Genomic DNA, 24,919 nt, shown 5'->3' with positions numbered 1-24,919 from the left:
CTTTTCTCAAATTACAGAGCTTAACACTAATAGAACATAAAATGGGTATTTCCTTAAAAGTGTAACGTTTCTGTGAGATGTGCAGTAGTACTGGTGTCTGCACAGAACTAAAAACCAGAATATGCTAAATCATTGTAGAAGGGCTTGGAGAAATCAGTAAAGCAAGTGCATCAATTAGGAAAGGAAAGGAGACTGCATGTATTTGAAGCAGATGCGCCTGGGTGTAGACGGACAGGTCTGAAACACACAGTGTCCAGGCAACTGATGATTCTCTAACAGGAAAGTGTACTTTTTGTCTCAAAAGACCCAGAAGTATTTACCAAGCACTTTCTGCAAGGACTATGTATTTTTATCACCTATGACAAAGCAGCCCAAGAGCCAGAACCTTGCAAAATCTCTCAAGTATAATGAAAGTAATGAGATTCTAAAAATAATGGCAGCCACATGAGATACTGGTAAAGTGTTTTAATTACTAATTCTCTTATGGTACAACAAAGTTCTTCCTTAATAATTCAACAGAAGCTCCCTACATGAGAGGGTACTCCAGAAAAACAAATGGAGATGTCTACTTTTACAACACAAATAACTGCAACAATTTTTTAACCAAATTACTTGGAATCTTATTGAAATATAATTTGTAAGGCACATTTACAGAAGTTATAAATAATCCAGAACTGTTTTACTAATGTGAATGGCATTGTTAGCATTTATCAATATAAGACATACTTGCAATACTTTATATCGCTTCTATCTTAATTTATCACATTAAATGTGAAACATTTGACTAAGAGTTCAAAAGCTTTATATACCCTGGAAGAAAAATTCCATCAAGCTGAATAAACAAGACTAATCCAAGCCTTTCTTAAAAAAAAACCCCAAGACCCTAAATATTGTAGTAATATTTTTGAAACAATATTTCATGTATTTTACATTTGATGTCGTTTTCTTGCACTACATAAAAGAATAACTTAAAATATAGAACCATACTATTCCCACATGGGACAATCACAGTTTGCAAGCAATTAAACCAACATTGTTTTAAAGTCTGAGATTCCAACTACACAAGTTTCCAAGAATCCTAGAACTCATGCAAGTACTTACGTGGGAGTCAAATATGACTGCTGCCTAAATACTGATGGAATTATGCTCTCAAACTGACAGGCATGCTAAACTTTTATTCAGTGACAATATTTACAGATCTCCAGTCAGACTCATATCTATAAAATGAACAATTTTGCTTTCTTTACCAAATGAGTCTGCAGAAATCTTTAGCTGGCTCTGAAATATAAGTGACTATCGAATAAGGGCACACAAAAAAACTTGCTGTTCACTGCATGAATAAGTTGCAACAGAAGTTCAAATTCTGAAAGGCTCTCTTATGGCAAAATAAAACAAAAACATGAAGAGTTAATTCTATGACCAATTTTAAATTATTCATATTTATTCTGTTCTTACTAAACACTCCAACAAGAAATGCTAATTATGACACAGTTTTCTATGATCAGTTTTATCAGTTTTTTTCTATTATTCTACAATGTAACAAAGTAAAATAGAATTGTTTAGAAGGTCTCTTCATTGAAGGGAAACTTTTGATTGTTTTCAGTAATTCAGTAGTTTTAAACAGTGAATCTCCTCTATCACTATTTAAAAGCAAGCAAATGTGAAAAAGGTCTCCACAATAGTCTTCAGTTCTGGCAAGCCATTTTTATTTATAAATTATGAAGTAAAGCATTGCCTACATAAAGGGAATTAATTCTTTGTTCAAAACACACATCAGAGTAAACACAGGAATATTCAAGGAAATTAACTCCATATATTGGTTGGTAATTTGTTCAATTTTATGCCTTTTCCAAGAACTGACTTGTTCCCTCTGCCCACACAGGAAGTAACCGTTTGGGATTTGCTCAGCAGTCAAGCATAAATAAAAATGCCATCAACAAACCTCAAAGTTTTAATGATAAAGTTAAGATATAACTAAGACAGTTTCAGGGCAAAAATTATCCCAAGTGTTAGCACAGTAAAAGAAAAAGGCCAGAGGATTTTTAGAAGATCAATATGAATTTGCTGAGTTCCACAGAGATAAAACCTAGAAATTGAGACCTTTACTATTATCTGCAACTCTTTACCAGATAAGGAGAAATAAAAGTAACACATTGCTTCTGGGGAATTGCTACTACTGCACTGATTAATATAGAAACTATTTAGCACAAACTAGTTATCCTCCAGGAAGCATGAGTGTTGCATTATACTCACAGCCTTTTTTCCCCCCTTTTATAAAATGTGATTTCTTGCACACGATATTTAACGATTGTATGCAGTCATATAACATGCACCCCTGAATGAATACGTTGCCCATCAGCTAGATAAGTTTATCTCTAGGATGAAAAAAACCCGAACAAACAAACCAGATTTTTTAAAAAGTTACATTTGCTAAAATTCTTAACAATCACCTAGAAAAATAGTATTTATTTTGCACAAATACATGTATTCTTCCCATATCTGATTTTTGGCACTTATGCTGTTCATCCTGGCAAGCAAAACACAGAAAGATTAACGCTAACTTCTTAAAACAGATTTCATGTTCCAAATGCTGTCATAATTTTCTTGTATCTTTCAAATTTCAGATTCCCCTAAACTGAACAGTAGCAGCTGGAAAAGCTTGCACCACCTTATCATAAAATTGTATTGCGCTACAGTAGCTAAGATCTTCCAATGACATTAAATAAATGCAGCCATACCATGTAATAAAGTAAAATTACATTGTTTTCTAACAAATCTTACTGAAAACAGCATTGACAAGAAACCCATTTCAATACCATGAAATGCCACACAATGAACTATGCCATAGATGAAATGCTATGGTCTCACAAGGGCATTTCCAGCAAATGAGTCTCCACTGACTAAAACCATCATTCTAAATACTGCACTATCTTTGACTCTATCTTCTAACCTTTTCTTTCTACCACTTGACAGAATTTGTATTTGATATTTATTTGATAAGATAAACCTGAATTTCACCCAGGAAGTATGCTCTGGCTGCCATTACATTAAACCAGCAAAGCCATCCATCAATTCGAGTTGCTAACACTAATATGAGGAATAATGCTAATTACAAGAAATAATATGCTTAAATGCTTTTTAAAAATAAGAATGGCATCTGAAACCAAAATAAATGTTTGATAGCTGTGGCAATTTTCACTTAATTTCAACTGTGAGTTCATATAGTACTATTATAGAACTAGAATAATGCTAATAATGATTAAAATATTCAATAATTATGCAAATTTAGAGTTTGCTTTTTGACATTCTCCTAAATTAGTAACAGGCTGCACACACAGAAAACTTAACAAACCAAGTTCTTTATTTAGTGTGCAACCAAAAACATAACTGCAAAATATTAGCTATGTGTATTTTAACAAAAAAGTTCAGTCACGTTGCATCTGCATGGATGTTTTTGATACTCATTCAAAATCACAAGTCAAAGACACTGCATGAAATTGAAACCTTTACTAATGCCAAGGTTTGACCCTGGATCCAAAATAAATCTGCATGTACAGACCCTTGTACCTACACAAAGCACCAATTACTTCAAATAAGGTTTTGTCTGTGCACTAGAGTCCACCCATGTGGAGCCAATTACTACGGCAAGGCCATTATATGGTTCATTTCCCCATACCAGCTTGGCAAGAGGTGTACATGGGTGTAGGAAGTGCAAAAGAACCTTCACTACAAAAAGCACTTCAAACACATCCGTGCACTGTAATATTTAACGTTATAACAAACACTTCTTCAATGGGACTAGACCACGCACAACAGTAAATATTGCAGGGCAGTTTCCAGTCTGAACGGTATTTTTCAAGTTTCTCTTTTTGGCCACCAGTGAAATCCAACTATCTTTTTTTCACAAAAGCTTGAATAATTATGTAGATCCTTAATCTACATCACACATTTCTAACAATACCTGAGAATTCCTAAGAATGTTGAGAGGTTGTAGGATTTGAACAGAAGGTGTGAGAAAAATGTCAGAATTGCATGTACTTCAAGTATTATGATAATAATAGTAGAAGCACTGATATTATTTATTGATAATGTCTGGTATCATTCCAGGTCTAAATGGGAAAGTTATTGTTAGAAATAATTATTATAAATAGGAAGAAACCACTTGAGTATAAAAATCTCTCCCCTATTGAAAGTACTGAAGCTCCATCTAGAGGCTTTTCTCCATCTACTGTCATTTGTGGTATATGTAATATCACCTAGAAATGTGAACAATATTAAATGTCAGAGGCTTCCTTTGTACCTCCTCTTTTGTTATGCATAATGGGTTCTTGCCCTGAACCTTTGCCCAGCAACACTAGCTCCTTCACTGCCATCAAGTGGTAAGAAACCCAAACTGAACTTAAAAATGTAAAATCTCAATCATCAGATTAAACGATCAGTATGGTAGAGAGATAACTATAATTACTCAATACTGAAAATCTTTATGGTTCTTTTCATTGAAATTCTGATATATCTACTCCAGAGCACTACAGTGCCTCACACAACAAATTCAACATTGGTTTCAAATCTCTTTTTGTAGGCTTTGTTTTTACTTCTAATTGCACAGAATAAAAATCTTCATCTATATTCCCCAATGCTAGATTTAGAAAAAGAAAGGTATCCCAATAAAGGATTTTAAGGAACAATATACGTAATGCTTAACACTTTAAAAATATTTCATTTGGCTATTAGGAGGAATTTCCTAACATAATTAGAAGGAATAGCACAAACATCTCCTCAGACTTTGTGTTGCCTATTGGCAGTATCTCAAAAGAAAGGGCAAAACAGCAGCTCATCTCTCCAGCAGTGTCTAATGCAGCAAGTATGCAGCTATGTCAGTCTCTTTGTGCTCCACAGCTGTAATCAACTGTCGACATTTGTTATGTCAGGAGAAGCCTTAATGCTCTACAATCACAAGTGACCTACTGGGAAACAAGCACACAACACACTAAAAAATCGGGAGGGTTTGTCTACATCAAATAAATAGGAAAAAGAACTAACAAAGTAACAGCAGAATGGAGCCAGGCTGCAAGACCTTGATTATTTCAATTTCAACCCCTCAGTGACTTACGGTACAACTACTCCCACGGTTGCCCACCACTCACACATAGAGCCCTTTGAGTTACAGAAACCCCACAAGGTCTCCACCATGACCAGGAATACCACTAAACTAAACCTCCTAGCACACATCCAGTGTCACTGCACTAAGAGCTTCTATGTGCTCCTGCATGCACACAGTCTTGTTTCACCATACTTTCTTCTCAGCTGTTATTCCATTTTGCCCATAGCAGAAGATAAAGTACAAAGACTTCTTGGTGTTGTCCTGTTAAGACAGGATAGTGACCAGCACATGCAGTGGAGCTTAGGAATTCAACTTCTGTTACAGAAAATTAAAAACAGAAAAAGGAACAGTTATCAAATTAAAATGAAAAGGAAAAAAAAAAACCCGGTTTTGATAGCAAAGATGTTCTATACCTTATAATTTCTTCATTGGTAAAGAAAGAACTATTGATCTATTTCTATCAAATCCTCCGTCCACCAGTCCACAGACTGAATCCAATCTGTGTAAGTACTGGGTGGCTACTTACCTACTTCTAACCGAGCAGAGTGAGCTCTGCTGGAAAGAAGGCTCACACAAAGCAGTCTGCTAAAACTTCGCCATTGAAAAAAGCAACCTCCAGACAGCCAAACTTACCAGCTGGAAGAGGTCAGTCTGAAAGATCTGACTTCTGTGTTTGCTTGTCCCTGGAACCCAGCCTGCTCATCCAAAGACACTTTGTTTCTAGACCAGCAATTCTCAAACACAGTTGTAAAAAATCCTCCTTTAAAATAATAATTGATACAACACCTACATATTGAAATTTAGACCACATCAAGTATTTATTTGAGAATGACTTTAAAAAGCCACAAATAATAAAAGTATATATTGGGAAACTTAGGACAACTATTTCTTCCACAATGTTGGGAAAGGAGGGATAGAACTGATACTGGCAGGCAGGAATAAAAATGGATCTTCAGAAATTACATGAATAAGAAGAGACTAAAAACTGAATAGAAATCAGTGAACTAGCAAAGACGAAAACCAAATTAGTAAAAAAGCACCACCAACAACGTCAAAGTACGTGAGGATTTTAAAAAAAATGGCAGGATTAAAGAAATGGGGCAACTGTAACATGCAGCCTAAAGCCACATGCAGCTTCAATATCAAAGCAACACTAAGTGCCTGTTGCTTGGCAATTCATCTCCAGGTCCAACTGGAAAGCCAAAACCAATTTTAGACAGTCATTCTAGTTACAGAAAACACAGGTATTAGACAAAGAGGGTGTTCCTGAAGTAATTGAAATCTATGTTGACCAGGGTGCATGCAACCACTTTAGTTCCCGAGCTGAAAGGGTGGACTGAATTTATGATGAGCAGTGAAAGCCACAGTAAAATTTGATGGCAGCAGGAATACATTTAAAAACAAACCAACCAACCACACAATAAAGAGAAAAGATGACCTCAAAGATTAGGAGTGACAAACAGAAGATACTGGAGATTAAAAAGAAATAAAAAACTTCTTAGTTTTTCCTCCCAAACATGATTACATTTAGTTTGAGCTGATTGCAGATCTCTCAGAAGAATCGAATACATTGATAAGAAAAAGTAATCAGAGAAAAGGTGCTTTAAAAGTTACAGATATCCCTGTAAAATATCCCTGATTGATAACTCTAGTTCTTAATGAGAGGACAAATTAAAAAAAAAGGGAAAGGGACTCAGGAGGCAAGTTACAGTATAACTCAAGCAGAACAGAGAGGACTCTCAGACTGTTCATTATTTCAGCCTCTAAAAATTAGAGCAGGAAAAATCCCAAAGAAGAACTAGCACAGAAGCCATGGAAAATGTCATCCAAGAAGAGAGAATAATTATTAGCTCCAGAACTGCATTGCAGAAGGTTCCTAGGATGTACTTAGAAAGCTGTAACACTACTCGAGCATCACAACCAGCACAGCAGTTCTCAGCAGTGGCCACAAGGGACCTCGGACACCGCCCTCATTAAAGAAACACTCCATACTGGCTGGGTGAAAAACAAAGCTTTAGGCATAGCAAAGAACAAGAAACCATTTACTTAACTGTCTCGTACTCCATCATTATTCCAGGATTGACAGTTTGAAGAAAGGGATTTCATTTGGGGGCAAAAGGATGCAAAAAGAAAAAAAAAAAAAAAAAAAAGGAAAAAAAAAAAAAAAGATAAACCAAACCACCAGGAAGTCCAGCTAATGGCAGCAAAAAATGTAGGCCTGTTGCCGAATATTAATCTAGAAAATGAAGTCCTGATATGCAGGTCCAAACAGCACTGAAGAAAAAAAAGTTATCAATATAGGTCATTTTGAGGTTTTGTTTGCATCTTTTCTGGGTAAAGAACATAACAAAGCTCAACTTAAAAACATGGAGGAAGTCTACAAGGAAGCAACATCTTCCTTTTTGGGGCCACAGGTGTTATCCTAGTGGTAACTAGAAGGAAACCTGTCTTTGCTCTTCTCTTTCAAGATGGGACTACCACTGGGCCTCTAGAAGAAAGGCTGCGGCCTACAAATTGAAGATCAACTCACCCAAAACACTGTCTGAACCAGGCTCTGTCAGAAAATGGGGTAGGCATTCATACTTTATCCAAATAAAACCACCAAGGTCCAACTTAAAGAGAAACCAAAGGACAGCATAATACGCAAGATGCAACTTTGAAATGTCATCAAAAGATCAGCAATGAATCTCTTGAAGATTAGCTCTTTTCCTTGGGCTATATTAGAAACTGCAGCACTTTTCCTGATGCTTGAAAAGAAACACAATTTTAGAACAAATATACCAGAGCACATGCAATAATTCTTGCTAAAATCACCAAGTCATTATCTTAAAAATTTATACCAGAAGACCTCAATCCTGTTAGGCAATCAAGCAGCAAGAGTGACCATAAGAAACTTCCCTGGAGTAACTTGCTATTCCAAGCACACGCTGGCTCACTCTCTTCTTCTGCTCTCCTTCCTCTTGTCAGTGTGTTGGGCCTCAGCAAAGCGCTATCCTACACTGTGCATCAGCTTAACTGATAGATTTTACACTAGTATAGCCCATCTAGAGTATATTGCAATGATGTTTTTCCTTAACCAAGTCATTGCAAGACAGACCCTTGTGTAAACGAATCCTGTTTTCAAGGCGCATACTGCCAGTGTATGAATCTGTTACTACCAAAATTCAATAGATCACAGAGCACAAGCATTGGGCTGAGTCAGAACAGCATTTTCTAGACTGAAAAATTATCTCAAATACACTTCCCATAGCCTAGCACAGGAATTAATACCTTGTGTACTAATTCAGTCACACAAAAAAAAAAAACCCCAAAAAAAACCAAAAAAACCAAACAAAAAAAAAACAAACCCGATAGTTAAGCAGGGAGGGCAGGGGAAAGATCTGTTAATTCTCATATTTCTCAACACACACTGGATTTTTTCATGTTTTAGAGTATCTGAGAGATCAGTGTCCTTCATGGAGACTTAATTTTTCTTTTTACGACTACTTCAGGATTCATACCATCTCATCTTTAACTGGCAATACTGGTTTCACTATATAACTGGACAAAAGACCAAATTTTTATCATGACAGTTTGTTATTTTCCACCTTTGCCAACTTATACAAGATTCCATCTTTCTAAGCATTCTTATCTTCATGCCTAAAGCCATTAATAGATTGGGAGGGGGGGAGGAGGGAACACTGATAGTTTTTTTGTGTGTGAATCTTTTCATCCATCCACCCCTTGCAGTGGAGAGTCCAAGAGGAACCTCTAGTTGAGCAAGCTACCCCTTAAGAACAGTCAAGATAATCATCTTACTAAATTATCCTGTGAATCTCATACTCAGGTGAAGCATGGCAATGACTACAATATATGTACTCCTTTCAGGCTTGCAGCCAAACGCTCAGACTCCACAAGCAAACCTGGTGTAAGCTGAGGGCGGGGCAAGTGTTTGGTTGTACGATAACAGCAAGTTCTACACTTGCAGTTGGAATGGGAAATAGTTTGTATATTTGTCTTAGCTGAATTGCAAAATATTGAATACTTGATCAAGACACAATTCTATCTTGACTGAGAAATCAATTTTAGAAAGCAACCTAGTCCTGTACTGTCTTTCCTGGCCATAGTATAAATCCAATCACATCTAACTAGCTGCCATGTAAGGCTCTCATATCTCATGACAGCAGACAGGATACCCTGATAATAATGGGACACCATTAATTCAATGACAGTGTCTTTGAGTTAATCTGTTAGAAAAGACCCCAGAAGCTACAGGAATGCATCTTACATATTCCAGAAGTGAAGAAACTCACATTTTACAGCCTTCTGTTTCCTTTAGGTCAGAAATTTAAAAAGATATGTCCCTGTTAACAGTTGTCCAAATACCAGTCATATTTTCTTTTACAAAAAAAGTATTTTTTCTGTTAAAAATCTGAACTTTGAGGAAGTCAAACACACAGAAGACAAATGAAAGAATGTTTCTTATAAAGAAAACATGGATATCCATATTCAGTGTTAAGCAGTGTTTATTTTCACAAATACATTTACAAGGGAAGTGAACATTCTGCAATGCAAAATGGCAACCTGTGCAAGAACGCTTTTTAAACAGAAGGTGTCCAAATTTACTTTTTAGCCTTCAGATATTACAAAACGAATGCCAACAAACGTTTTGTACTGAAATTTTTAAACCAGCATGATTTAAAATAGGAAGTATAATATCATTATCAGAATTCTTTATTGCTATCATTAGGGTATGATTTTTAATTTACCTACATTTTTCTCCAGCTCAATCCCTTTTTATTGGCAAATGTAGTATTACCTAAAATTTTTGGATTTAAATACAGTCCACTCAAACATACATCTTCAGAGATTGAGAGAATTAAATATTACAGTTTTACCTAAAAATCAAGATAAAGCTAACTATCTATTGCAATTTGCTGTCACACTGAGACAAACTGCAGCCTTTAAGGAACGATCACAGGTCCAACTGTTAATGAAATTCAAACCAAGAAGTATTTACTATCAACACCTCTGCTACAAAACTCTCCATCTGAACTCTGCAGCCAGTACACTGTACCTACAAGACTACTGTTCCCAGAAAAGTCTGATTCCATCTTTCATTACCCCACACTTTTTTCTAGATAATGTTTCTTTGTGTTCTCAAACTTGACTTCTCAATGTATCACATCAGATACGTGGATGCTAGTAAAGAGCACAGTCTACCCTAAATTCTCATCTCTTAATGATAGTCAAGGTGCATGCACAGCATGGAAGCAATGCATAGGATTAGAGACAGGGTTTAATTACCTTAAATAGGACCTAGAACTATGACTTTATTATGCCCCTGAACAATAAACAGATCAACTTTATTTAAAAGAAGAAGAAAATTGATTATACAATAAAGAACTGTACTAAAACCTTGGAATTCAATACCTTTTATCTGATACATCTTTCAGCTTTAGTATGTCCAATTAAAGCTCCTCCATTCCAAACAAGTTCCCTGCTGCAAAATTTATCTCAGCAAGTCTCTACCTTTTAAAAACTTCTAGAAGTGAGGGTATTTCATAAAACCCTCCATGCTTCTCCTCACAATGTCAACATCCAATAAAAAAATAAAAATTGAAGTTTTCACTGTGATTTATACAACAAACAACACAATACCAAAATCTTGCCTAAACCAGTAGGAATAAGCCAAGACATAGCAAGCAAGTGCTACTGTCAAAATTACAATAACTGGATTAAAATAATCTTATTGTCTCCAAAACTATACATTTAAGTACATCACAGTAAGAACTCTGCTGCAGAATTAATAAATCCACAGATTTACTATGGTATAAAGGAACCGTAAGTCAAAAAGGAAGGAGGGAGAGGGATGACAGGACACAAACCAACTCTGCTTAAGTCCCAACTTGAGTAGTAACAAGCCCAAGCCCTCCATCTTACAGCCTGAAAAGAGAACTACTGTCCATGACTGAGATGTTACAGAGTTGAGGCCAGTAACTAAAGCAAAGTGACCAGAAGCAGGTGATATATTCCTGAACTCCCTAGGGATAGCTCAGTTAAAAGCTTGGGTTCCTATGAAAATGTGCTTAATCATTCATGTGTAGCAATTAATCAAACAGGAAAAACCATGTAACAACAGCTATTCTTCCTCCTAATGATAAATAACCACAATAGCAACATGGTGGATTTTTGTGCCAGTTCCATTAGAATTCATGGAATGCATAGCTAAAAAAATGTGTTGCCTACTTCTTTCCAGCATGTTACCAAGGACTTTTGTATTTGTCCAAGAAAACTAGAGTGGCAACTTATTTGACTTTCAAAAACCTTTTATTTCTTCAGATGTAATCAAAATCAGAATGCTAGAGACTGCTTGATGACAAAACTATGAAAAGTTTCATTCAGGAACAAAGCTACGGCCACATAATTTAACAATTCACTTAATGAATCTTCCCTGTTGGAGATGTTCAAGAGATTCCCACACCAACATGTTCTTTGCAGGTCAAGAGAAGCTAATTCAACTCGAAATATATATTGGACATATTATCCCAAACAGACAAACTAGATGCTAAGAAGTCAGGACCATGGCTTTCACCCCAAACTGCTGAACAAGATTTATATACAAAGCTGCACACCTGCAGGTGAGGAAGGTAAGCCAGCACTGCAAAGAAAATGCCACCAGGGACCTGGCAATTTTGAAAAAGCTCTTACAAGGCTCCATACCAAAGGCTATTAAAGAGACTAACAACACAGGATGGCAGGAAAAAGTCTTATGAATAGAAAATTAATGGACAGGATACAAAAAGCAAAGTCTAATGGCCAGTTTTCAGGGCAGAGAAGAAGCAGCTGAAAGGTCTCCTGCTGAGGGATTGGTGCTGGGACTGGATTCATTCAGCATTTTTAAAGACAATCTGAAGAGCCAAGCATGCAGTGACACTAAATGTTCTGGGTAGCTACCAGACACAAGCAAGGGAATACTAAATCAAGTGACCTAGCAAAAAAGTGAGAAATAGGATTCAGTGTAGATAAGACTGTTGCTTTAAACTATGCCTTTCCTACACAGAGCAGAGCTTGCAGCTGGCAATTATAAATCACTAAGTGATCCAAGACACACCACTGACAGTTCTACAAATCCACTGTACAGCACCAGACTGAAAGGTACCATCAGGAATGTACCTTTGAACGTTGTTAATCAAAAACTGTGGCAGCTGAAAGGTACAGGGGGCAAATGGACTGCAAAAGATGGTTAGGTTCGCATGTGTTCCCCAGTGACACCATCTATTGCCACTGGCTTTATTGCTTTTATTAAAGAAAGAAGTGCAAGGATAATACAGAAGTGCATAAATAATAAGAAACAAGTAGAAACCAGACAGAGCACATTGACAGCATTCAGCATTCCTTGAAGATATCCAAGGAGCTTATGGATGACATGGAGGGGTGCCCTAACTGGAGACCAGGAAGACTACAGAATGGAAACAGGCCCTCACAGACATCAGGATGCATTGCTCAAGACAATACCAGTCTATTATTAAACATCTGCAACCCAGACAAGGCAAGCATGTTTAGTACTCTCATATGCAAATACCATTAAAAATCACATTATTTTTTAACTGATACAACAGCTATTGTCCTTAAATCTGAGTTCACTAAACAGAGGTCTGCACCGCCTTCAGAAAATTAAGGTGTCTACAAATCATATCTGGTTTTAGGTAAGAAAAGTAAGTATAAGTGTATGGAAGGCCAAACTCATCATGATTGATGAAATTCTTAAGTCAGTAACTCATTGACAGAGAATTAACCTATCTCTCCAGTAGACAATTAGTTTCATTTTTATTTCCTTTAAAACAAAACAAAAAACCCACACAACTGCTTTCTAATTAAGCACTTAGTGTTACTCAACCAGAAAACAAAGACCAAAAATATTTACTAAATGGAGTACTGGTGCACTCCAGCATGGTAACTCTGTACTGTGTAAGTGAGAATGAATGTAAGTCAGCTACAATTAATTTTCAAATACAGCACACAACTTATGTGCAGAAGAGGTTTATTCTTTCATCATTGTAAGCTGCAAAAAACAACTGACTGGCTGATACCCTCAATCTGTATTTCAACTATGGAAACTCTGTTCTCACCAGACACAATCCAACGTTCAAATTAATTGCTTTGTTTTGAATGTTGCTGGCTTAGCTTGGAGTGTGGAAAAGGTACCAAAGTAGAAATAGAAAATTCTGAAGTAGAACAGAAGCTATAAGCCACACAGGTTACAACAATACAGAAGAAATACTTTTTATTCAATAAATAGGTAGACTCAGGCTAGAAAACACATTTATTTCAAGTTTTTAATCAACTGAAAGACATTCATGAATTGAGTAAGATGTTTAATAAATTTTAATAGGAAATGGGAAGAGGCTTCCCTATAGGGCTAAATTTTACAGACTTTTTTGTACTGTAACATTTTAGCAGCCACAGTTAGACACAACATCCAGTAAAGCAATTCAAAATATGACTTAGACTGTCACAAAGTTAAAGGGCATACAAACTCTTTTAGTCTCCCATCCCAGCATTTATATCCCATAGAAGAACACTAGAGAAATCACTGAGTATGAAATGGTGATTACTAAATATGAAAGCTAGCCTAAATCAGTTTGATAAAACTGAATTAAAACTGATCAATTTGATAAAACCAATTTAGGCTAAATAAATAAATAAAATTTAATAAAGCATTGATCACACTAAAAAAATCATTTGCAATATTTTTAGGGGTAGGTAAAAAAAATCACTGCCCCTTAAAGGAGAAGCTATTCACCCCAAATCAGTACAATAAGGCTATTTCACAGCTGTCTCATGTCCTCATCAGCACTGAATGCTTCCTTCAACAAGTGAAAGTACTTTACAGTGTTGGAGACAGCAGCATTTCATAATTACAGCCCATGTGGCAAGACCCCTCTAGTTCTTCTTTCTCTCTTCAGTCATAAAAGGATTGCAGTGTGATTTTATTTCAACAGCTCCTATGCATCATCTGGTTTCCTCCACAAATTTTCCAGATTAACACTGATAAGGATGAATTTCAGATCTATCAGAGATGGCATACGAACCTTCTTCACTTCTCATCCCACTTGTCATTTGACACCAGTAAGAAACCCTCAGATGAGAGCCCAGGAATACACAATCCTGCTTTAAACTGTTACTGTTTGCATAACTGTAACATACACCATGTGTACAACACATTGCTACATACGTGAACCTGTTTACAAATCACTTTTATACAGAGCTAGTAACAACCAAACAAGACTGACATACAAACAATAAGCAAAAGAAATCCAGAAACCCCAAATCTCCTCATAATTTAGTAATTTAGGGAAACCCAACAATCTTACACTGTAAGGGGGGAGGGAGGGGGGGGGGGGAGAGAGAAGCAAACTTTTAACCTGCACAGCATCTAGCTAAGCAAAAGCACAAAGACTAAGAAGCAAATCAAAAGCAAAACTGAAGGATTTCATATGCTGCATGGATTTTGTTAGCCCACTAGGATTCTGTGGAAAACCAAAACATTTCAGATATTAAAATGAATAAAAGGAGGAAATTAATGGATATCAGACCCATTCTTAGAGACAAAAACCCCCCTTTGTTATCACTTACACTCTCATTCTTACCGGCTCAGCTGCACAACAGCACCACAGACTCTTTGTTACCAGCTCTGCTGAGAGCACAGGAAGCACCAAACCAATTAAGGAACATCTTATATGCTGAATTTTCATTTTATTTTTTAAATTTTACCACATACTTAAAATTAAAATAGCACCATAGATACTTCCAAATACCTCCCTTAAAGCTACAGTTTTCTCTAGATCTGTTTTGAAAACCACATTAATCTTAATCGTAAAATGACTCTAGATGGAGCATAAAAGCTTTATCATTCCACAGAATGAAATAAAGGCTGCCTCTAAGATTACTTTTTTTCTACACAGCTTTACAGACAAAAATGATGACTACAATCCACAGCAGTCAAGTAGTAAATGGGAAGTTGGGAAGTTGTTCACAAAATTCCATGTTAGATCAATTACATAGTTGCTTCAGATACCAACACAGGTACATACTTAGAACTTCAGCAAAGGAGATGAATTTTCAACAAGCATAAAACATAGAGCCTTTTGTGAGCACCAAAGCCCACCAGCACAGGTTACCTACCCTTCTTCACTAAGAAATTGGTGAATCCCTTCAATGAATTGCAGGTCAAACACAGAACTACTTGGGGAAAAAAATAGCCCATTTTTTATTCCTGCAATTTGAAGATCAAGCTATTATGGATAAATCCTTAAAGGATTAGTGAAGCAAGAAGTATAGAGAGAAAGAGCTGAAACATTATTGCTGCTGCAGACAGAAAAAAAACCAAAACCAAACCAATTCAAGACTGCTTGTTTCATCCTTTTTACTGCACTTTGCATACTGTTAGTTCCCTTGGGTTCCCAAACATAGTAGTTTCTTATTGCTGTATGTCCTTCTACACAGCAAGAAAGAAGAAAAAGATAACCTGAAAGAAATCAGGAAACTACTATATGAATGAATTGTCAGGGAAAGTTAAGAGTAAGTGTCTTTAAAACTACTTAAATTGGTAGATTCCAAAGTACTTTCGTGTCTTGAAAAAAGGAGACAAAAATGAAAGAAAAAAAAAAATCTTGGACTACATCCAAGCAGAAATTTAATAGGCAACAGTACAGAAAACCCATTTTTATGGAAAATACAAGCTTTACATGTCTAGATGTCTCAATCATTTTTATATGCAACAATAGTGAACAAAAAGTTATGGACAAGGCACTTACAGAATAGACTATGTTATCTATCAGCAGTTCACCTGTAAGTTCAGCAATTTTTTAAAAATCCCAAAACACACAGAAACCTATACCCTGCACCATCCCCAGTTACAAATGCTGCAGTTATCATTAGCACTTCCCTGTGGTGACTCATACAAGCAATCAAACTACTCAAAATTGAACGAACAACTTTGTTCTGTAGGATCCAAGTGGATAATGTCAACGATGACTTCACACAACCTTAATAATTTACATCTTTTGGGAAAAGCACAGTTTCCAGAACTGCTGAAAATCTCAGTTCCATGTATAACTTACAAGAAACAGATTCAGAGAGGAAGTTTTAAATCATGAAGGGATGCACAATTGTGTCACAGTAACATACTGAGAAAAAACCACACCATTACTTTTATGGAATGAACTGACATTACAGCTAAAGCCACCAGAAACAAAACTAGATTTTCTAATGCTATTTTTGTTTGAACCTGTGTAATGGACTATTACTGCCTCAATGCTGACAGCATATTCATGGGCTCAAAAAAAAATACTGTTTCAGGAGTTACTAAAATCCCTCAGTGTCCAAAAAAGGTCTGCTACTACTATCACCCAGTTCTGTATTACGAAAGTTAATTATTTTTGAAAGCTTGGAGCAAGAAAATTGAAAAATTTCATCTTTCTGACTGAGAACTCTGATGTTGCAATTGACAGTGCATTGAAATCTAATGCCTTCAATTTAAATCTCCGTAACATATACTTTGAACAAGAAGTAGAAAGCAATCTCAAAACAGGCTGAGACCATTAGACATGAAGTTTAATCACTAGCTGAACAACTTTGCTTTGTCAGAAATGAGTGGACACCAAGGTGCTACATGGCTCCATGTCATTTCACAGCACAACACTTTTGAAGGTCATAGCAAATATCTTATTTGTCATGCAAGACAAAATAATCTTACAAAACAAAGCAAGAATAGCTTACAGCTCGCAGTTTTGACACAATCATCTGAAAAAGTGATGTTATAATTGCATGTGAGTGAAGTTTTGTCTCACTTGATCAAACACTTCCAAAGCTTGGAAGACTGAAGCAATATCACCATCCTAGATTTTCACTCTAAAACTTTTGCAGATGATGCACACTCCATGATTTTAGCAACACTGCACCCACATATATTAACCTTAAAAAGCAGCAGGGAGAACAGTCTGAAGTGTCAGAAGAGCAACCAAAATATGCCTACAGAGTGCAATCCAGCTTGTCGTTGGGAAGAACAAACTAACTGCTGAGTTTCTGAGCTACCCCTTCTTATTTCCCACCTTCCTTGCTTTAGTTATGTGCACCTTGCCTGCCAGGAAAGACAGAACTGCATGGGTATGGGTAGGCTGTCCTTGATGAGGACTTAAGAGAATTCCTTGGACAGATACACATGAAGGAGAGCTGTTTATTCCAACTTAAGGGGACCAATCTATGTACTCAAAGTTCCCCAGAAGTCCTATACAAAAACCAGTTTCATCTAGATTTTTTTCTGGACAATAACCCATTCAAAGCCAGAACTACGGCAGTGCTGGACAAAACAACACTGACAACTTCCAAGATTGCCATTATTTCTGAAAAACAGGTTACTAAATCTACGTCCAAGAACTTTACTTATATAACATACAAATTCACAATTTTTGAACTGTGGAGATGTATGCATTGCATGCCATCAAGTCAATGCACTTGAATAAAACAGACCATGTAGAAACATCTTACTGAGAATTTTCTTCCGTCTCTAGTAACACTTGATAATACCATAAAAGCCACACAGTTTTGTTGTGGTGTTCATTCCTGTTCTTACAGAGCAATGCCAAGAGGTAAAATTTAGTATCAGTCATTTACTAGAAACCATAGTCTTAAAGGTGCAGCTACCTCATATTTTTAGTGCAGACCAGGAGTGCATGTGTAAAGCAAGCTTCTTTACTGTACCTACTGACTGCATACCATGAAGCAGTCCTGGAGTGGATGAACAGGATTCCTTTTAGAGAGAATTGAACCCTAAGATGTGAAACCATGAGGGCAAACAGCATGTTTCAACACAAACAAGCATTGAGTCCATGCAGCCAGCCTGGAATTAGTTCAACAAGAAAAAAAAAAAAAAACCTGAAATGCAAACAGTATGGACATAATTCCACAGCACCAAACATTGCATTCTACAGACATAACCCTGTCAGATCCTGCTACTTGACACAACAGCTCATCTGTTCCAGCATTCTGAAAGAAGCCTATTAACCCAACATATCCAGCTCATCTGGACAGGTTGTGGTTTCCCACAGCTATAGAAAGCCACCTTCTTGGTTTTTGTGTCTTGCACTTTCTTGGAGTTGTTAACATACCAATGTCTCACAGGCTGTCAGACCAAAATCAGGTTCTGTACATGCAGTTCTGACTTCGTGCTGCATCATCATCTAGCAAACCCATCATCTTGCAACGGATATAATGCTCTTAGTTCTCTACAGTAAAGCCACACAACAGATTAGAGCCTAGTTCTAATAATATAAATCTCATGTGCCATAAGAAAGGCATAAGCCAATACTGAAGAAAATATCCCTCTCAACATTTTTCAGGTTATATATTTATCCCCCATGTTGGCCAGCAAGTCCTACTTGTGTTAACTTTCCCTCAGGGAACCTGAGCTCCCAGGGCCTCTTCCTCTTCTCACAGAGTGCTCAGAGAACTGTGTTTGTTTCCCTATACTGCACAGGCCTAGCAGACCTTTCAACACCAACCCTTTCCCTTATCTGATTACCAGTGGAAGCCAAAGCCTCATGCAGACCTTCCATGGTCCTAAGTGACACATGACACATGGCTCCACACAGCTCAATTCCAGCAATACAGCTCATGCATTCTAACACATCTTCACAAACAACATTACCTAAAAATTTGCTGATCAGATCCTTTGTATCCAAGAACCATATCACAAAGTTCCAAAAGACACTCAGAGGCTCGTAGTGCCTTCCGGGATGCAAGCCAAAAAAAGTGGAGGAACATATAATTCCCTTGAGGCCATATTAACAAGTTACAATCAAAAGCATATTTTGGGAAGGAGATCCACAGGTTCAACTGATGCCTGGTTGATTCTTTAAAAGTGTATCAAATTCAGGCAGGTATCAACTATTAAAAACTGTAAGAGATGGTAACATTAACTTGACCCATTCATTTGTCCATCATACAAGCTTGTAGGTCCTCAGATCTTCCTGGAATTTTTCCAGAAAGTTAACATCACATTTCCCTGTTCTCATTCTCAGATAACAGGTCATATTACTGAGTTGCCATAGCTTCTGGTTTAATTCTGCTGCTTCATTTGAGCTTTTAGATGAATACTATTTGGTCCTGATTCCCTCGTCACTTTGAAACTGGCTATATTGAAGTGATTACTGAAATGATTATTATATCAGATCTGTCAAGAGTTTATGATTCTATTTTCTTCAGTAACCACTTGAGGGACAGGGAAATGCAACCTCTTCTCAAGCTAAAGGTTATGCCCCTATTCTGCTAGGTCAAACTTCTTGAGAACAGCTATGCTTTAAATGAGCCATTTAAGTTCATCACATCATCAGTTTAAGAACCCCCAAAGAAAGGGAAAGTACAGCAATTCCCACATTGGTCAGAACAGCAACAGTAACAACATAACAATGCAAGACTTCCTCTTATGTGATGCTACTATTAGATCTGATAAAAAAACCAATTAGATAGATTGTGTCCTTGTATAAAAGTCAGATACTTCTTAATCTAGGCGCTCAACCCTTACACTTGGGGGTTGGACAAGAAGGGACCTTCCAACCTCAACCATTCCATGAGCATTTGTAGATTGCTCAGCCAATCCCCCTTTGAAGTCAGGAAAAAAGGTCAGTTATTTAACAGCCAAGACAGTCACAATCTTACTCTGTCATTCCACATTCAAAACCACAACAAAAATCACTTCCCTTAGATCATCCTCAATCTCTGCCATTGATATTAGAAAACACCACAGCAGCTCAAACCTATCACCTTACCAGAGCTGGATGAGTTATCTGACAATGCCAGGAGGCTTCCACAAGGCCCTCAAAATGACAAAACATAAAATCCATACTCCTGCAAGCATAGAGAAGCAACAAAACAAAAACCCAATCATTTCTACCCAACTTGAATGAAAAAATCCACATGCCAGAGGCTTCACCAAAGCATGTTTGAGAGCTACAGCACTTCCCACAATGCCTTCTGCACCTTGTCAGTTGAGGTCAACATCAGTTTCTGATATCGTGTATGAGTTCAACCATCAGTGCCACAATTCTCCCATCAAAACCTAAGCTGCTTTAATGCCTTAAGGAAGCATTGGAGTCATTCCCTACATTTTTTCAAAACACAAGATGACATGTTTAGAAGAAATCTGGCAGCTCTGATACACTACTGTTAACAAACACAGTTGAGCCTCCGTGTCTCAGATGTAGAAGTTACAACCTGCATAATGGAGAAGTACTCCCTCTCCCTGAAGTACATGAAGGAAGAAGGGATTATCAGGACGTGATACAAGGCAATGAAATAGGAATGGGTGGGGGGAAAGGCAAGCTTTGATGAATGAAAGATAACTAAACAGTTCAAAGGTGTGGCCATAAAAAGCTATTGTCACACACACTGTCAACTCTTGTTGACAAGAAAATCATTTGAACACAGGGAAGGAAACCCTAGTGAAAGACCCTGTAAATCCATACAGCATTTTCCAATCTTACAAATTCCTACTGAAGCTCAATTTCCAACACTGCATACTCTATTAGTGCACTCACAGGTCTATTCTGCTGCATGTGTAAAGTATCTAACACTGTGGACTCTTCCAATCTTGGCTATAATGACATGATGAGTAACCGCTTTAAACAAAAGTACACTTTAAACAAAAAAAAACTTGGTTGCATTTGTGTTGCCCTTCCACCAACTTTTTCCCTGCTCCCACACTGCAAGGATGAAAGTTTTTGCTATGATTAGGAGTAGAAATGTGAACTAGCAGAATATTTGCTTGCTAAAATTAACATTTTGCTAAACATATAGGGCAAGGTACAGATTCGGCCCTAGAAAAAAAGGATTGTGGAAGATGTTAACCAAGAGTTGCATACCAGACCTGAACATCACTAACAGAAACAAAGTTTTACCTTCCTAAATAATCTAACACTAAAATTGTCTTTGAAAATTAACACCTAGATTTTTAGGGTCTTGAAAATGAAACATGAATAGCAGTGCTTGCTGTGTTGTGTAGATGATGGTATTCCATAACATTTAACACTTGATGCTTAAGAAGGACTGAAGGAAAGAAAGAGGTGAAACAGAGTCAGAACAATCACAGCCAGTAGTTTCCAAAACTGGACCCTCAGATATTGCAGACATCTTCCCTCTCTTTTTAGACACGGCCTTAATGAAATACACCTGAAAATACAGTCATTATTCTCAAAATCGACAAGAACTACATCAGAATATACTTCAAGGTTGGCAGGGAAGCCATTTAAATAGGATCACTCACCAAAATATACCACTGGAGACAAGGTACTAGGGATACGGAATGTACTAGGGGACAGACAAAGAGCAAAATGTCTTTTGGGGGCTCTGGGTGAAGTAACAGATTGTAAGGAATTGTGTATTTCATTATTGAGAAGAAGAACACCGACTGGAAGAAAGTCAGAAAGACTGTTAAAATGCATGAAGAGACATTGAGCAAGATCACACACAGAGCAGAGCATCTAGAGATAAGGAAGGGCATCACACAGGAGCCTGGACAAGTGATACAAGTTGAAGATGCCAAGTGGCAGCAAAACCAGCAGACACCTCTAAGATGTACACAAGAACCACGGGATAAAAGTGTTCCTAACAGGAGTTCCCGTCTTGACTACGCTGGCATGAAAAACTAACTGAAGGTGCATAATAAACTCTTTAAGATAATCTTAGGTGTTACTTATCAAGGATAGGTGAAAACCACGCACAGTAACCAAGACGCATGGAAAGCAAACAAATATAACAATCTACGAGCCATTTACATAGCAAAGGGTCACAGTCTACCACATGGCATGAGTGAGAAAAAATAGGAGCGGCAACACATGGCGATGCACAGCCTTAAGAAGATAAGGAACCAGCAGCTATGCAGAATGAGGGAAAGGTGAGAAACTGCCATACCGACGATACGAATAGGAAGTGTGAAAATCCCATAAGCTACTTTTGTCTGGCTGTAGATGCATTTGGAGAAAATGAGATATATTCAGAAGAGCAACAGGCAGTAGGAACACACAAAGGTACAGTGGGAGAAGGATTTATGGTGAGGCAGGAAGGAGAAGCAACAGAGCAGTACCTGGAGCAGAGCAGAGGCCTCGCGGCGGGAGGCGAGAGGCTGGAAAGGGACAGACGCGCTGCCCCGAGCCTCGGGAACCGGGGCCCGGGGGGGCCAGGGCAGGAGGAGGGTGACAGCGCCAGGCGAGCGGGCGAGGGGCCGGCGGGGGGAGCCGGGCAGGTGTGCTGGGGGTCAGGGGCGGCGGTGACCGGCGGGGCCCGCGGGAACGGGCCGGGCAGGGGACGGCGGAGGGCAGGCTCGGTCCCTCGCTCACCTGCTGCACCCCCAGGAAGTCGTAGAAGTTTCCGCGGCACCTCCTCCACCAGGTCGAAGAGCTCCAGGTCTCCGCTGTCCCAGGCGCGGGTGCGGGGCGCAAGCAGCGCCAGCAGCGCCAGGAGCGGCAGCAGCCGAGGGCGCGGCGCGGGCCGCGGGCGGGCCATGACCCCCGCCTGCGCTGGCGGCACCGGAGCGGTGGCGGAGAAGGAACGCGCCGGGGAGGCTCCGCGGAGACCGCGCTCGCCGCGGCGGCCGCTCCACACTGAGAGACGCGCGAGGCCCGGCCCGGCCCCGGCAGCGGCGGTCCCACGGCGGGGGAGGGGTGAGGGGGGGCGCTCCCCGCCCGGCCAATGGCCGCCTCCGCGGGTCGTGACGTCACACGCCCCGGCAACCGCCGGCGCTCGCGCAGTGCAGAGGCCGGGGGGGAAGGGCGCGAGCGGCTCTTGGCGCGAGCTCCGTGCGCGCGGACGCCCCGCCCCGCCCTTCCCCCCGTCCCGCGCCCTTCCCGACGGGAACGGCGGGAGCGCCGCCGCCGTGGCGCTGGGACACAGGGACACAGGGACACAGGGCTCCCGCTCCCTCGCGGCTTCCCCGGGGGCTGTGGAGCCAGCGGTGCCCTCGGGGCCCCCGCCCGCTAAATCGTCTTTCGATTTTCTGTCTTTATTAACCTTAAGGGTGGGTTTGATTCCTGTAACCCGTTTTCCCCTAAAATCATTCCTCCCTGTTGTCAGTATCAACCCGATTTTTAAGGTGTTTTCGTTCTTTCCTTGCTTAAATAAATGTGAAATGTTTCACGTGGGACGCTAGATGAGAAATTAGATGGAAACTTAATGGCTGAACAATAGAAATTATCAGTATTAAATCACTTTTCTCTGGCACGGGCAGACTTCTCTGCACACCCCATCTATTTCGTGTCTCTCGAAACTAGGCCTGATTAATAACTCACTATGAGAATCTTTTTGAGAAAAGACAGATTCACTCATCCAAAATATATCCATGAACTAAATTTTTAATAATAGGGTTTGCAATTTAAGAAAAAAAAATCCCAAATGCCAATCTTATCTGTACCTGAATTCACCTAAGAGGAGCTAGGCACCATTTACAGAATCACTGTACAGTAGAGCACTTCCTTGGATACTCCATGGGAATAGCAAGATGTGGCTTTAAAATACACTCTGCTTAATTCAGAGTAAGGGCTTGAACCAACATAACCATTATCAATTTTCCAACTCATAAAGTATAGAGTAGTCTTAGGTATTCTCTACTATTGAAACTGTTCCCTTTTGTATAAACTATTTAAATATTAATTAGATTGATATTTAAACTCATGTTTCCATATCCCATATGCATGCCCACTGGGCTTTTAGGATCACAATTCTGCCTCCGGCTCTGCTTTCTGAAAAGACTCCTAAACCCATTTGCCAGGCAATTATAATTTAGCCAACAGTGTCTTATGTAGACCCTTTTAATTTACACTTCACAAAAAGGTACACTTAACTGTTCATTCTGATCATCTTAAAAAAGCTTTCTCCCACTTGATCACAAAGCCAAAAAAAAAAATCCTTTTCTAGAGAATGACAAAGTAAAGAGAAAGTCATGGGCTAGTTAATTTATCAGCTGCTTTGTTTGGCTGGAGTAACTGAACCTGGTATGGATCAGTTTCTTCCCGCATCCTTACTTTGTTGATCTGCTCTGTTTTGTGTGCCAGTACCCATAGTATAAATTTATTGCCTGGTATATTTACATTGTCCTTCCTTTCAAGTCTCAAGCTTTTTTGCACAAAAATACCAGCTTTGGATTCAAAATGTTACCTACTCATAAGGTTGTAGAACAAAGTTTAAAGATGCAAAGTATACTCAGAAACCAGGCTCAAATAAAGAGCTCAATAGGGTAGCATTATTTTTAAACCAGGTGGAAGATTTTTTAAAATGTGAGATTAGTGATCTTTCATTCCCCTTAATAAATACTTCCAAATTCTCCTCTCCTTCTGACTCATTCTGCATTTTCTGTATCTACTTCCTCTTGCCTCATCAGCTTCTAAGCCTCCTTAGTCAAGCTGATCTAGTGTAATGATCAACCTTGAAGAGAAGCATTTGTTATTTTGATCTTATTTTTCACCATTTGGAATTTGTTATGAAAAATTACTCCTTTCAAAACCCACCTCTGGCTGCTCTTGCTGAATCTGTTAAAAAAGGCTTCAAAAAAACCTGATAAAAACAGGTCATTTACTCCAGTCTACTGAGACCAGGGAAACCTGTCCTAACACTGATCACAAATTGCAGGTGGCTTGTGGCACCAATCCTTCTGAGAACACAGCTATTTTGAAAGAAATGCCTCAGAATTCTTCAGATAAATTATGGCTTCCTTTAGTCAAGAGGAATGTGAATTTGGAAAGAATAATAGGAGAAAAAAATGCACTAATGTTAATGGGATTATGATTA

General features: G+C 38.5%; 1 protein-coding gene across 1 annotated transcript in view; it reads right to left on the bottom strand.

The window, feature by feature from the left end:
* Window positions 1-22,724, bottom strand: part of DNAJC1 (DnaJ heat shock protein family (Hsp40) member C1) — a 108,829-nt gene extending 86,105 nt beyond the window's left edge. The window contains 2 exon segments of the mRNA XM_039548893.1: window positions 22,477-22,512; window positions 22,514-22,724. Of these exon segments, the coding sequence (XP_039404827.1) occupies window positions 22,477-22,512; window positions 22,514-22,642 (165 nt within the window). The 5' untranslated portion in view covers window positions 22,643-22,724.
* Between the last annotated feature and the right edge of the window lie 2,195 nt (window positions 22,725-24,919).

This window comes from Corvus cornix, chromosome 2 (genome assembly GCF_000738735.6).
Source record: "Corvus cornix cornix isolate S_Up_H32 chromosome 2, ASM73873v5, whole genome shotgun sequence".
Taxonomy (NCBI): Eukaryota; Metazoa; Chordata; class Aves; order Passeriformes; family Corvidae; genus Corvus; species Corvus cornix.
The sequence above is the reverse complement of the archived record's forward strand: the minus strand, read 5'-3'. Positions and strand labels throughout refer to the sequence as shown.